The sequence below is a fragment of the Pundamilia nyererei genome, unplaced genomic scaffold, assembly GCF_000239375.1.
Source record: "Pundamilia nyererei isolate P.nyererei 1_Seehausen unplaced genomic scaffold, PunNye1.0 scaffold00023, whole genome shotgun sequence".
Classification (NCBI taxonomy): Eukaryota; Metazoa; Chordata; class Actinopteri; order Cichliformes; family Cichlidae; genus Pundamilia; species Pundamilia nyererei.
The window spans coordinates 4,650,924-4,664,776 of NW_005187424.1; the positions used below are offsets into that span (position 1 = coordinate 4,650,924).

Here is a 13,853-nt window from a genome sequence, read left to right on the forward strand (position 1 = left end):
ATTTTATTTAACAGCCTCAAAATTAGTTTTTCGTTTACGTTCCAACTGATGATGTGATAATCACCTGGATGTCTGCATGAAAGGTTCTGTGGAGCCCGGTTGTAATATGACATCTCTTTGTGTAATTATTTCTATTAAAGAAAAATATTACATTTATCATATAATTCCAAGAATAAGCCATTTTCAACCGTGCTCTGCAGCCCTGAACTATGAATTCTGTGCACATCACCCAGAGGTCGTCCACAAAAAAGCACAAACGTCTGATGTAATCAGCGGCGAATCTTGAACCACCCAGTTCCCAGTAGGCGGTGACTGTGCTGATGTGAGAATTGAGCAACCTGCACTGCCAGCAAGAGGGAATCACATATTCTGCTTCCTCTGTGGTCTTCCCAGGCAGCACCCTCTCCTTATTCACATGGAGTATTTCCAGTAATATGCAAACCACTTCCTGCAAGGGGGCATGCATTAGAGAGCACAACCGTGGAAAACATCCCCACATGATTCGCCAGAAAATGTCTAAAGTTTTAGTATGAAAAAGCAACTTCAACCAACTTTAACTTGTTTTTAAAGCAAAACTATAATTATAATTACATAACTGATTAAACTATTAACTTTTACATGTGAACAGCTGATGCTGATGATGCTCTCTGGCACATGAAAACTAAACGCTTTTACTCCCCATCATCACCTTCTTGCTGAGCAGATGTGCTGTTTATTTGGCAACTTTGGCTCCCAGGCTTTAGTCAGCCACTCCAGCTTGCTGCTCCACAGTGAGCTCACCAGACCATCGACTGAAAGAAACAGTCAAAACATAACATTACACAGCGTATTCCTTCAGTATAAATCACGACATAAACAAGAGAAACATCAACAATTGTGGCAGTACCACAGAGATGAACCACTAGTAAATAGCATACCCACAGCTTTCTCTTTTTCTCCTATAATATTAAATACAAAAGCAACAGCAACATCCAGAGCTGAAAGATGACGCTAATATCGAAGTTCCAAAAGATGCCGTTTTCTGAAACTGAAACCAACTTTCTTAAACCGATAGTGATGTCACAGGGTCTACCTTCGTCTTTCATGAGCAGTTTATGGGAATTAGTCAACTTACTGGTGTGCTTCATAGCAGATCCCATAACCAGGAAGGACACAGTGACGCTGATGGCTATAAACACCTGGATCAGCTCAGCCACCCATGAATAAGCCCTGTAACGTTCATTAATGATCTACAGGGAATGTCATGGGGGGTGATGGATGGCGGTGGGTGTGGAAAATGAGGACACAAGAAGAAGCTTAATACACCAAGATAACCTAAGGTGACACCTACATGACGGTTAATTTCTTACGTTTATTGCCGGTGTTATTGCAACGCTTATAGGATTATGAATTTCACCTGAATAAAGTTCAGAACTTTTATGCAATCGCTGCATTTACAAGAATGTTTTAACGTTTTTTGTTGTTTTTTAAAAAGAAAGAAAGAAATTAATTTCCTGTTGCAGATACAGGTGATCAAACATAATGCAAAAGGCTAAATGAGAACGACATCCCTCTGTAACATGTTGTATACTGAGCTCTGGTTCAGACTGATGTTTTCTTGTAGCGCTGCGTCTGCTCGCCTTTATCGGCCCATCACAGCAAATGCAGCCAACAAACCAGAGGCCTCGCAATTCTTCAGAGATGGCCTGCACATCAAAGCTTTCTAGCAGGATGTCGCAGATAGCATCCCCACTACGTGGCTGAAATTAAAGTCGAAACAAGCTGGAGAGCTCACGTTCAGAGGGAATGTTGATGCTGGAGATCATGTTTTTGACCGCAGTAATGTTTCAGGGATTTTTAGGATGTTTTGTGAGGGTCTTGCAAAATATGAGGACCTGCTCCTCTGAAACCTTTTCACGTTTCTTTCATTGATAAAGGTATAGGTCTTCACATTGGAAAAGCTTATTGGTGCTTGTTTGTACACTGAAAAGCCGTGCATGCATAAAGGTAGACTTGGACCAGAATCCTCTCCGCTCACACTTTGTCGTGTCTATTGTCACGAGCTGTGACAGTAGAAGTCTATCTGTGATGTTATTGTTGGTTGCACTATAGACCACCATAAGTTGCAGTGCCAAAATGACACGATGACACAGGTGGATGCAGAACTGAATTTAGCAGATATCCTTGTTTGGTGACACAATATCCTGCAGACTTTTGAACGTCTGTTTGTATAAAGTTTAATTTCAGTCAGGAAGCTTCATTTTTGCATTAGGTTGATAATGTGTGGATTTCTACATTACATTTTGCCTGGTGCAGCTTTATTCTCCTGAGTTATTTTCTCTCTAAAGAGATCAGGTCAGGATGGCTCCAAAGCGCGATCTGACTGCTAATTAGTTTTTGAGCTAGGCCAAGCCAAGCACTATAGCTAATTGCTGCATGTTTCCATTAGCTCCACAGGAAGCTGTTAGCAGGGTAAAATCACTGTTTCTTGTATTGTACTGAATACAAACACACTGTGATCACATCTTCCTGCAGTTGATCGCAACACAAACTATTATCTGGCCCAGCATGTGCTTCGAAGATAGGAATCTGCTACAACTCGCTGTCGTTTGCTGTCTTCAAAGGGATGCTGTTTTTTTTCAAGGTGTTGATAAAATGGTAAAGACAGGGAGTCGGTCTGCTGTAGGTGTGCTACCCAGCAACCTACGGTAAATGGCCTGTATTTGTATAGCGCTTTTACTCGTCCCTAAGGACCCCAAAGCGCTTTACACATCCAGTCATTCACCCGTTCACGCACAAATTGATGGCAAGCTACATTGTAGCCACAGCCACGCTGGGGCGCACTGACAGAGGCGAGGCTGCCGGACACTGGTGCCACCGGGCCCTCTGACCCTGGAGTAGGCAACGGGTAAAGTGTCTTGCCCAAGGACACAACAACCGAGACTGTCTAAGCCGGGGGTCGAACCAGCAACCTTCTGATTATAAGGCGAACTCCCAACTCTTGAGCCACAATCGCTCGGTGACCGAAGGGGTCACCGGGCACAAACAAGATCGCATGCAATCTTGTTTGTGATAACAGTGGATTACTGTGATCAGCAGGTGAAAATTGCATCTGCAGACACAAATGGCAACGTTGTTGCTGCAGGACAGCAATTTAACTACAAAAACAAAAGAAAAAAAGTCACTTGACAACCAGCTGAGTCAGATCCCCTATTGCAAAAGACAGATTGCAGACAAGTTGTGGTGATCAGTGCAGAGTTATTCTGAGTGATTGCAACATGTTAGCAATCTGTGTTCTGAGAGTAACTGCAGTCACTTCAAGTCAAACTGAGTTTGTTTAGAGACAGGTTGACGCTCCCCAGGGAATTTGTGCAGTTGCCTTGGTATTAAAAATGGTTGAACTGAGGTTGAGGGTGCTGCACGCTCCACCTCTGGTGAATCAGTTGGTTGTTGCAACTACCTGTAATCTGTTTCAGACAGCAGAAAAATTCAATGGAACCAATGTGCAACCCTCGATTGTAGCCAGGAGGTTCCTGTTATTTATATCTAGCCTGCATGAGCCAAAGCACTTTATCAAATGAGATATGGGGTGTGTGATCTTTCTTTCAAATAGCTTCCTACAGGTAACAATTTATGCTTATTATTATTATTATTTAATCCACGATATCTAATATTTAAAAAAATATCTAAATTTTCCAGTTGACCAATACAAGCACACAAAAAAGGGTTGGATAGTCATACCTTAGTCAGTGGAATAGTGGCAATCTCTCCTGCTTTTTCTGACCTGAGGGGAGCAGACAAACAAATACATGGAAATAAAAAACAGAAAATAAGTTTACCTCAGTGTTACAGATCTGTGAGGAGGTGAGTTGACTGCTGTTAACCGGTCTCTCAGCCACAGCTGTAAATGTGCCACCGAGCAACAAAAATCTTTATCTAATGTTTAACGCCTCCAGTGACACTTTATCAGCATTTCTTAGAAATTTTGTGAAATAACAAATAAACTACTTTTTAAGAGAAAAACCTTTAGCACACAATTCATCAGATTCCCCACAAAGAAGTAATAAAATGATTCAGTCTCAGTCAATTTCCTCTGATATATTTCATCTATGTAAACCTCACTGAACAGAGAAATTGAATCAGTGAGTAAGTCAGAAAGGGATTTGAATGTTATTAAGGGAGGATTTTCTCCCTGTTAACCCATACATACATATATATAGTCCGTGTGTCCTTTAAGGGTGAAGAAGTTTCTCTTCAAGGTTAGAGTGGCGTAAAACAAACCATAATATAATGCTAAATTAGGTTCACATCAATTGAAGCTTTTCATAACCACACCATAAATTCTAGCAGCACAGTTGCAATCCATTTCATTGTTCACTCAGAAACATTGTTGTCAACAAGCCGACCTCCACTTGCATTTCCAGGACCTTATTTTGTATGATGAGCAGGATTATCTACAGAGCAAGCGAAAGATAGAATGCACAATTCAGTTTAATTCACACGTAGGACACAAAAAACTCTGATCTGCACTTCTTTTGCACATAAAAACCATGGATATGACCTGTGGCAGTGCATTAGCTTAACAGACACTGGCCACACCCCCAGTATCATAGATAAAAAGTAAAGGCTTACGTCTGAAAAATGTGTCTTGTGCGCTGTTCACTGTTTTGAGTACAGACTGTATATAAAAGATGGAGGCATGTACCATCTGATAAAATCAGATGTCACAGAGGCGAGGTGGGGAGTTTTAACAGCCCCGCCCTTAACTGTACACTGCTCGTTTTACTTTAAATGCAACCATAATGATCAAATGTTGTATTCAGTAACACTTGTATGTATCTGTATATATGATAAGTTGCATGTCTTCATTTGACCGATTTCCTTTGATGTTTGTCTTTTGGGGAAACAACATTTAACACACTTGAAGCAGAGCATATGGTTTTGTACTGACATACCTGCGCTGTCTTATGCTACATTAATCTTTCTGACCCTTTACGTTTTTAATAGTAATTATCATTTATAAATGGCTCCCCTCTACATTAATTAATCTTCATTAGGAGTCAGTGAAATAGAGCCTGGCTCTCTCAGGTTTGCTGGGAGCTGGCCAACTCCCGGCCGGCAGAGGGATCTCCTGGGGAGAAACAAGAATACTACAGCAGGGGGAAAATATTGTCCTAAATATTAAATTAGCCACAAATGGTAGTAAAGCATATGGCAGGTCAGGGCTAAACCTATGAATCAGTGTTTCCATTTTAAACTCTAATTTCAGCCATTTGTCTGCTGCTGCTGTAATGTGCTGTAGGTTTCATTAGTTACTCTGTTGTTTTTCTTTGCAGCCAAACTAACAGAACTAAATGTTGTGCTGTGAAAAGAGGTTAGAGAAAGTTAAAGACTCGAGAATATGACAACAACAGTCGGTGTGCACACGTGAAAACTTGGAGTTGCATCATAATTGCATAACAGTGAAATATAACATACCACCATAATGAAGAGAACAACCTTCAACTCAACTGAAACAAAACTAGGGAGCTGAATGAAACAATGAGACAAAGGTACGCCACATTGTTTACGTCACTGAAGCTGACGTACAGCAGCGTCTCCACCCTTAGAAGCAAATGCTTATCAATGAGACTGAAGAACTCAAAAAGTCTTATTAATCACTAAAGAGAAGAAATAGAAAGTTTTCTAACTGGAAGCTTCACACGATATGGGATGTGCACAGCCCAATATCAGAAAGCCCTGCTGTCGGGGGGATTGGAACCATCAGGGTTCCTGCCACATTTGTAAATTCAATCAATGACTCTAAAGACCTTTTAAAAACCTCAGTCTATTAAAAGAAACCTAGAACCAAATAAGACTGAAATCACAAGTTGGGATTTTATGAAGAAAACACATAAACCTACATAAACCTCTGTTTTTTGTGGCAGACATGACAGTAAAGTCTTTGGATTTTGGACTGCTATGTAAAACAAGGAATCTTGGAGATAAAGTTAGGGAGGGCAGGCTGAGATGGCTGTAAGGAACGATAGTGGATATACTGAACAAAGAATATTGAATATGGAGCTGCCATGTAACGGAGGTTCAAGGATGTAGTGAAGGAGGACATGCTCACACTTGCTGTGATAGAGGAGGATGCTAGGGATAAGGAGACACAGAGGCAGATGATCCACAGCATGGCAGTGCTTAAGGATGCAGCTGAAAAAAACTTGACAAAACAGTCACTGTTGTATGAGAAAGCTTAACCATGATTTGATGTTCTCTGGTTGATTGGGCCAAAACATCTTTCACTTCATGCTGAAAATAAACTTCCAGTTGTGTCTCTCTCATTCATATTTTTCCTTTGATGCAGGCAAACATCAGCAGCTGAATGCTGGAGTACTGAATGTTTCGGCGATGTTAAATGTTGAGGTTCTCCAGCCCTAAAAATCTTAGAACCATAGTGTCTAACCAGATTATTACCGTGTTACTGGCTTCCAGAAACATTGTGACATCCTATCTCAGAATGATGCTGATGCTGATGGAACTAGTTCAACTAGTTCAAGCATTTACTACTTCCAGGCTGGACTATTGTTATTCATTATTATCAGGTTGTTTTAAAAACATAAAAAGCCTTCAGTTGATCCAATATGCTGCAGTGAGACTGACAGGGACCAAAATAAGAGCATATTTGTCACTATATTGGCTCCCAAATAAATCCACAATTGAATATAAAATCCTTTTCCTCACAGACGAAGTCTTGAATAATTAGAACCTTAGCTTAAAGACCATATACTACCATATCACTCAAACAGTACACTCTTTTCTCTGACTGCAGGCTTACTTGTTGTTCCTAGGATATTTAAAGAGTAGAATGGGAGGCAGAGTCTTCAGTTGTCATGCGCCTCTCCTGTGGAACCAGCTCCCAGTACGGATTTGCAAGACAAACTATTTATCTTTAAGACTGGGCTTAAAACTTTCCTCTTTGATAAAGCATATAGTTAGTCCTGGATTGGGTGACCCTGAATCGCTGCAATAGGCTTAGACTGCTGGGGCCTTCCGATGATGCACCGAGTGTCGTCTTAAATCACCCCTTTTACATTTTCACATGTGTTTAAACAGCACTGTGCATTTAATCATTAATTTCTGGGTGTCTTCCACAGTGTGTCTTATGTCTTGTCTCTCTCCCTTTACCCCCAACCAGTCGCAGATGGCGGCCCCTTCATGAGTCTGGTTCCACTGGAGGTTTCTTCCTGTTAAAAGGGAGTTTTTCCTTCCCACTGTCACCATGTGCTTGCTCATAGCAGGTCATGTCATAGTTGGAGTTTTCTATATTTATTCTGTATGATTGTTTTTGTCAACATTAAGTGCCTTGAGATGACTGTTGTGATTTGGTTCTATATAAATAAAATTGAAGTGAATTTATCACTTCTGTCGTGTCCTGTTGCTTAGGTAGAATTCTCACTTAAAGCATTTTTTAAAAAATGGAAAGAAGTGATTCAGCTGTGTCACTAAAGGAGGCGGCTTTGTGGCCACTTAACAAGTACAGTGTGAATGATCAGGCAACACTGGGGACTGACTGCTGCTCAAGTGTAGCATACACAGAAACAGAGCTTCTTAACAGCTACGGGAAGCTGCTGCTAGAGTGTCCTTTTCTTTACTGAAAACACAGGAGTTTTGGAGCTTTGACAGTCACTAGAAACACATTTATGGCCCTTTGGCAGACTTCCAGTGTGTGTTACTGTGCTGTAGTGAAGCCGGCTGCTTTATTACAAGAGGCTCTCTCACTGTGTGTCTGTGGAGGATTGTCAGTACAAGCTGGTTAATGTGGGATGCTTCCCCCCCTCTTAATTATCCGGAGAAGAAACACTACTTAAACATGTTAAAAATAAATTATGATTAATCGCACTGTGCACCCAGTGGCCAGTTCATTATTTTATTGCAGATTGTTTTTAAACTATGATTTATCTTTGTGTTCATTAGTTTACCTCCTATGTGAGGGGCAGAGGGCAGCAGTGTGTGTGTGTGTGTGTGTGTGTGTAGGTCTTTAAGCTTTGGTAAGCAGGTGACTCGTGGCTGCTCTATAATTGGTTGCTTCAGATTTCCCACAGCAGCTCTCTGTGCCCCAGACGCTCCCGTCTTTATTGGTAGTGCATCGGTATGTTTGCTGTTTTTTGACCTCGTGGGATTGAACTGCTGCCCCTCTTCCAAACATACAATTAACAGCGAACTGACCGGTACTGCTGCAGACTGACAGTTCAGGGATACCCTCACTTTTCAGAACAGGAGCCCGAGTATCTGTTTCACATCTCTCCCTGTTTGCTGTACTGTGATGTGTGTGACAATTGAGGGGTTGCAAGACTTAAAAGAAAAAGAAAATGGCTACAGCCATGTAGAAAAACTGCTGTGAGGCTAAACAACTATCTGAAGGCTAAAAAGCAATGAAGAGGTAAAAAAGCAAAAAACAAATCCCAAACCTCCAAAAACAAAATATATACATTTTGTTCAGAAAAACTTTAAAATATGGCTTTGCAAGAGAATTTTTCCCGTATATTGAAAGTCAACAGTGACACCACCGCTTACAGGAACTCTGAAAACTAAGCAGAATTAGTTCCTTGACTGTATGTTCTGAGAAAACAAAAAGGATCTACAAGGATATTTTTTTAAATTAATGCAGGCAGATGAAATGATCATACTGCCAAAACAGAGCCGAGCGTCACCCATGACAAAAATAGTGTGCTGGGATGATTATCAGTTTGCACCAGTCTGCTGCAACCAGTCCCTGTCATATAAATGAAAAGGAACCATGAGGAGAGAGTCGCATGCAAAGGAAACAAAAAAAAAGACAAACAGTTGATGTGTCAGAAAGGCAGTTCACATTAGTTATTTTGAGAATCCTCACGTCACACTTGCAGAATGTTTTGAATTCAGCACAGTCTTATTTCCACTGAGAACATTATGACACTGGCCTTGGATGCAACAGGTGACGTAGGAGTGCTAATCAGAAGCCACCTTCAACAACCTCTGCTTTCCTGATGACATCAACTTACTGGTAGGGTCATCAGCTGCACTGCAGCATCTGCTAAACTCAGTGAATACCAGGCAAAGCATGGAGCGACTCAAAAACACGTGCACGTGCACCAGCAAAGAGCACGAGCTTTTAAATATCAAGGTCAACGAAAGCAGCGATAATAATATTTTCAGCCTGTCTGAGCGTCATTATCAACCGAGTCCGAGTTTCATGTTTTTGTTTGATTGTGGTGTCGCAAAATTATTTTGCAAAGATGTATTTCTTTTAAGCAAATTAAAATAAATGATTTTCATTTGTATCAAAGTCTTCATGAAAGTCAAATTTTACCTAACAGCAGTTTTTAATTTAAAAACAGGCAAATATAACTAGAGACGTGTCTCTTATGCATAAAGCCTGATGGATTTTCATCGGTGATTGACAACACTGATCTGCACCTCGCTGCATCCTTTTATACGAATGAGGGTGATAAAAATATTACAAATTTAACACTGTCCAGAGAAAAAAAACAACACCAGAAATCTGCTGCATAGCTTCATAGCTTTCATGCAGATTATAATTTATTAGACATTAGTTTTGGCTTTTTATACCCAACCAACTAACGCCTGGGCATCTAGGACAAAGCCAAATAAGCTTTCTATTATGATGTGAACAGGTTATCCCAAAAATAGATTTGTCATTGTGTGATCTCATGCATGAATGCACGAACTTGAGAGAAAAGATCAAATACACACTGCTCCCATGCAGAATGTAAAAAACAAATATTCAATAAAGGTTGATCAAAGAAGAACTGTTGACTGTTGCAATACCACAAGAGGTCACCACCGCAGCTAGCTCTGCATGTTTGACATGGCAGACTTTTATACTGGATGCCTTTTCTGATGCCGGAACGAAACTTAAAAATGTTTGAGCGCTAAAGTAAACACCATTATATGTTCATTTAGCTGGGCTTCACATAATTTTAAAAATGCTTTGGAATCATGTTAATCTAAAGCAAAATGATCCAGAAAACTCAGTTTACTGGTGAAACTTTACATAGTCATGTGATATTTGATGAACACAGATTATTGTTGCCTTTTCTTAAAGTATAACTTAACGTATTGCCAGACGGGCCTTAAATTAGCAACATCCTGGCTTTACAGCACAATAACTCACATCTGCCTTACTTTCTAATTCCTTTCACTTCCTTCCTCTGTCTTACTGCAGTGGCTGCGCAGCCAGTTTTGAAACTCTTGGTTGTGACATACTGAGTCACAGCGGGGGGATAAGGGAGACAAAGCTAATTAGAAGGACAAGCAACAGCAAAGACGACGCACCGTGCATCATTTGTGGTGTTTCAAATCGCCAAAACTAATAAGCCTTAGACAGTCGGGGAACAGCTTTTGTTTCTCACTTTGAGCAAATTCTGTGAAAGGAAACAAGCTTCAGGACTGATGACAAATGTTCCACTTTTCAGATACACAGAGTCGCAGCACACACAACCAAATGGGGGACAATTTCTAAATAAACTGTGACATCAACACATGCACAGTCTGTGATCCAAGTCAAGGATGAGGACAGTTTTGAAACAGGGTGAGGGCCGCAGCTTTCTGCAGCCTTTGTTTCTCCAGTGGACAATTTGTCTGTGTTTCATGTAGTTGCAGAGCAGCCAAGTTGGCATTTTCACCACCCATCTTTTTCTGGCGCCACAGTATAAATCATAGACGGTATAAAAGATTGTCGTAGCCCTCTGATTTCACCCACTGAAGTATCAAGATTAGAATTTCAACTTCGTCATCTTGACTGTTGAAGCCAGATGTGACGAGCAAAGGCTGAACGTGTCCTTTGGCCAATTTATAACCAGCTGTGTGAAATTTCTGGTTGATTGGATTGGTGATTGATTGGACTCCTTTGTTAGCCCAACCAATCACCAATCAGATATTAATTCAGATAGATAGTTATTAAGATAGGTAGATTTATTATTTTGTTTTTAGTTCGTTTAGCAATTTCAAACATGTTAAAATTTAGATGAGATGTATTAGTTTGCCTCAACCCGAACAAGAATGTAAAACAATACAATTAAACTTCCTGCAGCCTCAGTGAGGTACGGGTAGTCCAGGTCTCAAATTAGGAGTCAACTTTCTAATTAACCTGGAGCATTAATTCAAGCTTTATATAGAAATATGCATGGAAATGGGTGCAGACGACCATGACCTCTTGCTGTACTTTGATGGCAGGTGGTTGAGGAAAGGTGCTGACCTGCTTGTTTTACCTCTGAGGGAAGCTTTTTTTTTTCTGCACAAAGTGCCAAGCTGGCTTAACTGACGCTTGTACTCATCTGAATGAAAGCATGCAAGACTCAGGCACATCCATCCCAATGAACAGGGATCCATTTACAGCACTCACAGGCGCGTGGGGCTTGTTTTCATGTTCTGACCTTGTAAAGTATGAAAGATGCAGTGTGTACTATGCTGCCAAAGGCAACTGTCACAACCATTTTAAACTCTGATTTGAAATTGTTTTCTGACCAACTATTTTTCCCCCCACAGATTCATAGATGGGGTACATATTTTTACTTATTACACCATTTGCAACTGAGTGAGTCTAAATACAGCCTGCTCTAAAGCCTCCCTCTACCCAACCCTGACATCCTGTTCAAGAAACCCACGGCTGAAGGCTCGGACTGCAGGTTCCACTGCTGTGAGAAATCCCACATACAGCCCAACACAAGACATGCTCTAAAGCATGAATGGAAATGAATATATTAATGCAATGAATATGGCCCAAAGCGACTAACAACAGTGGTTCCAACTTTGTGGCATCACAATGCTACCAGTTTTTTAGCATTGGCACCAAACTTTCTGAGTGGAAATACATGAAACTGATGTCAGGCTAGGCCTTGGCACTACTTTGGGTGAAAAAGAAGCAATCATCAGGTTTTCGTCCTGACAGAGACAAACCAACAAATGATGTTTAAAACAGACTTTTACCAAACTGAAAGTAAATCACCACTATGAACAGATGAGCAGATGGGTTTTCATTCATAACACAGAGTAAACATTTCTTCAAGCAAGAAATCGCCTTTTATCTTATTTCTACTATTAGATCAAGACCAATATCCATTTGCAGTTTGCATACATAACAAACAGCCACATTTAAGCTTCTTTCTTTTTGCTGATCATTCTTAACCCAGGTATGTTTTTCTTAAATGTGCAACAGTTAAAAAGCTATTTCAGAACAATTAGGAATTACATTGAAGTGGTTATTCACACAAAGGTATGGATTTTATAGCTTATAATGCCGTTTTTATTTGTTAATTTAGGGGCAAGTCAGTTGTGAAAGCTCTTTTTAACTTCATAGTGGCAACAAATCTAAACTGAGGAGTCAGTTGTCAACAAATTTCAAGAAAGCCCATGATTATCAAGGTGAAACTTCCTCAACAGCAAGGCCATTGGAACATTCAAAGGGATGTATCGACAGCATAAGTCACTGAAGGTGCCGTTTTCATATACATAAATATATATAAAGCACAAAGCACAACTAAAGGTGAAGGATGCATGGAAACTTTCTGTGTTTGCATGGACACTTCCAGCATGCACATCCTTTGATGAGCGAGCCAAGGACTTGATAAAGGCAGACTTATCAACAGCCCAGCACCTCAGGTGAGCCTTCCAACATTTTCCAGATGGATAAATGCTCTCCAATCACCTTTACTTTGACTTTCCAAGACTCCCAAATTGTCTTTTGTCTAATTGCAACAGTCTAAAAGCAAACAGTTGTTTCTGATCCCAGTGACACATGAGACTAGCGACAAGGCTGCAAAATCCTCTGTCCTTACTTTTATCGTTTATATTCCATCCTTCATTCCACCATGGCTTTAAAAGCACAAAGCTGCTCTGAACGACTCAACAGATGAGGGGAACAAGGTTAGAGGACTGGGATTTGGAACAGTATAAACAACCATGTGATCTTAATAGATGATTTATAAAAAGCCACCAGGGGGCACTGTTGTCATAGAAAAGCTCTGCAAAGGCAGAAGTGCAGGTACCTGTCACTGAGGTTGTCTCAACCATGTGGGTCACAGGAGCTCTGTTTTTTTCCTTTCCTTTTTTTTTTTTTAAAGAGATGAACAATGAGCAGTGATGGGTAAGGGGGAAAGAATAACACAGAAATAAAAATTCATGCCAAGCAATCAGAATGAAAAATGGTTGTTCTGCAAATCAGTGTAATGAAAGAGGATTTAATGGAAAGGGAAAGCCTGAGCCAGGGAGCGATTACAATTCAAAGATGCTTTGAAATAATTACATATTCAGTACAAGAGCTGCTAATTGCACATATTCACACAATTCTCTGCTGATGTATCATCACTGTCAAACTTGGCCATCAACGAAATGGCATACTGTACAATGCTGATGACAAAAAGCCAACTTAGTATCAGAAATGGAAATCTGGTGCCATTTTTTGATGATCTCAGAATGGGTTTGGATAATGTAATAGCATAAAAAGAGCTTCATACCTGCCAAATTATTTAAAGGCTGACCTGATATGACTGCTATTTGACACTGTTATTCTACTACAGATAACCCAGGACATTTAATCTGGAATATCTGCTATCCTCTGGTTCTCTCCTTTCAAGGTGTGGCATTTATGCCCTTCAATATCCAGATTTACATACTGTCCACTGAGTCTGTCTCTCAGTGCTTCATATGCTGGGATTAGAGTGGGATTTGGGAGGTGGGGACCAGAACTTCCAAGTAGCAATGCCTCAAGGTTAACTGACTCGAATAATCATTATTGTGAGCTCCGGTACATTTGCTCTCTTTATGTGAAGGGTATGACCACCTGACCGGTGCTGGTTTTGAGGTTTGCTTTAGCCACCAACTAGAGCTGG

The 13,853-nt window shown here is 40.5% G+C and overlaps 1 protein-coding gene across 3 annotated transcripts in view; it reads right to left on the reverse strand.

Moving 5' to 3' along the window:
- Nucleotides 1–13,853, reverse strand: part of LOC102206538 (uncharacterized) — a 91,780-nt gene that overhangs the window by 14,645 nt on the left and 63,282 nt on the right. For all 3 annotated transcript variants that reach the window (XM_005727269.1, XM_005727270.1, XM_005727268.1), the window contains 3 exons: nt 3,721–3,763; nt 1,115–1,229; nt 689–791 (listed from right to left, as the gene is read on the reverse strand). In XM_005727269.1, the coding sequence (XP_005727326.1) occupies nt 689–791; nt 1,115–1,229; nt 3,721–3,763 (261 nt within the window). The remainder of the gene's footprint in view (nt 1–688; nt 792–1,114; nt 1,230–3,720; nt 3,764–13,853) is intronic.